The sequence below is a fragment of the Phaethon lepturus genome, unplaced genomic scaffold (assembly GCF_000687285.1).
Source record: "Phaethon lepturus isolate BGI_N335 unplaced genomic scaffold, ASM68728v1 scaffold45790, whole genome shotgun sequence".
In the NCBI taxonomy this organism is placed as follows: Eukaryota; Metazoa; Chordata; class Aves; order Phaethontiformes; family Phaethontidae; genus Phaethon; species Phaethon lepturus.
Window position 1 is genome coordinate 448 of NW_010512037.1, and position 661 is coordinate 1,108.

Genomic DNA, 661 nt, shown 5'->3' on the forward strand with positions numbered 1-661 from the left:
GTGCTGCCCATCGATAACCACATCTTTGCCACGGGCGATGACGGTGGAGCGCTGAAGGTGTGGGACCTGCGCAAGGGGGATGCCATATTGGAGGCCCGTCAGCAGGAGGAGTACATCAGTGCAATGGCCGTGGATGGTAACGGGAAGATCCTGCTGACCGCGAGGTACCGGGGGCTCCGTGGCAGAGGGGCCGGGCTCCCCTGTGCCCACGCAGAGCCTTCCCTTAGGGCTGGGGGAAGCGGCCTGCGCTGTGTCGCATGCTCATGACGTGCCCTTTCCATCTCCCACAGTGGTGATGGCACCCTGGGTGTCTTCAACGTGAAGAGGCGGCGCTTTGAGCTGCTCTCGGAGCCACAAAACGGTGACCTGACATCTGTCGTGCTGCTGAAGGTTGGCACTGGGCCCTGCCGCTGAGTGGGATCCGGCAGATCCCTCTCCACACCCTGGGTTTCTTGTTCTGCCTCTGCCTCACTGCCCTCCATCTTGCCTAGAGGGGGAAGAAAGTGGCGTGTGGTTCCAGCGAAGGCACCATCTACCTCTTCAACTGGGATGGCTTCGGGGCCGCCAGCGACCGCTTCGCTCTGAGGGCCGAGTCCGTTGACTGCATGGTCCCCATCACGGAGAGCATTGTATGCGTGGGGTCCCTGGACGGAGTCATCAG

The 661-nt window shown here is 62.3% G+C and overlaps 1 protein-coding gene across 1 annotated transcript in view; it reads left to right on the plus strand.

Annotated features, from left to right (window-relative positions):
• WDR55 (WD repeat domain 55) overlaps nt 1–653 on the plus strand; it is a gene marked incomplete at both ends in the record, with an annotated part of 1,094 nt that extends 441 nt beyond the window's left edge. The window contains 3 exons of the mRNA XM_010285617.1: nt 1–164; nt 291–390; nt 492–653. The exon at nt 1–164 is cut by the window's left edge and continues 18 nt beyond it. Of these exons, the coding sequence (XP_010283919.1) occupies nt 1–164; nt 291–390; nt 492–653 (426 nt within the window). The remainder of the gene's footprint in view (nt 165–290; nt 391–491) is intronic.
• Nucleotides 654–661: the final 8 nt, after the last annotated feature.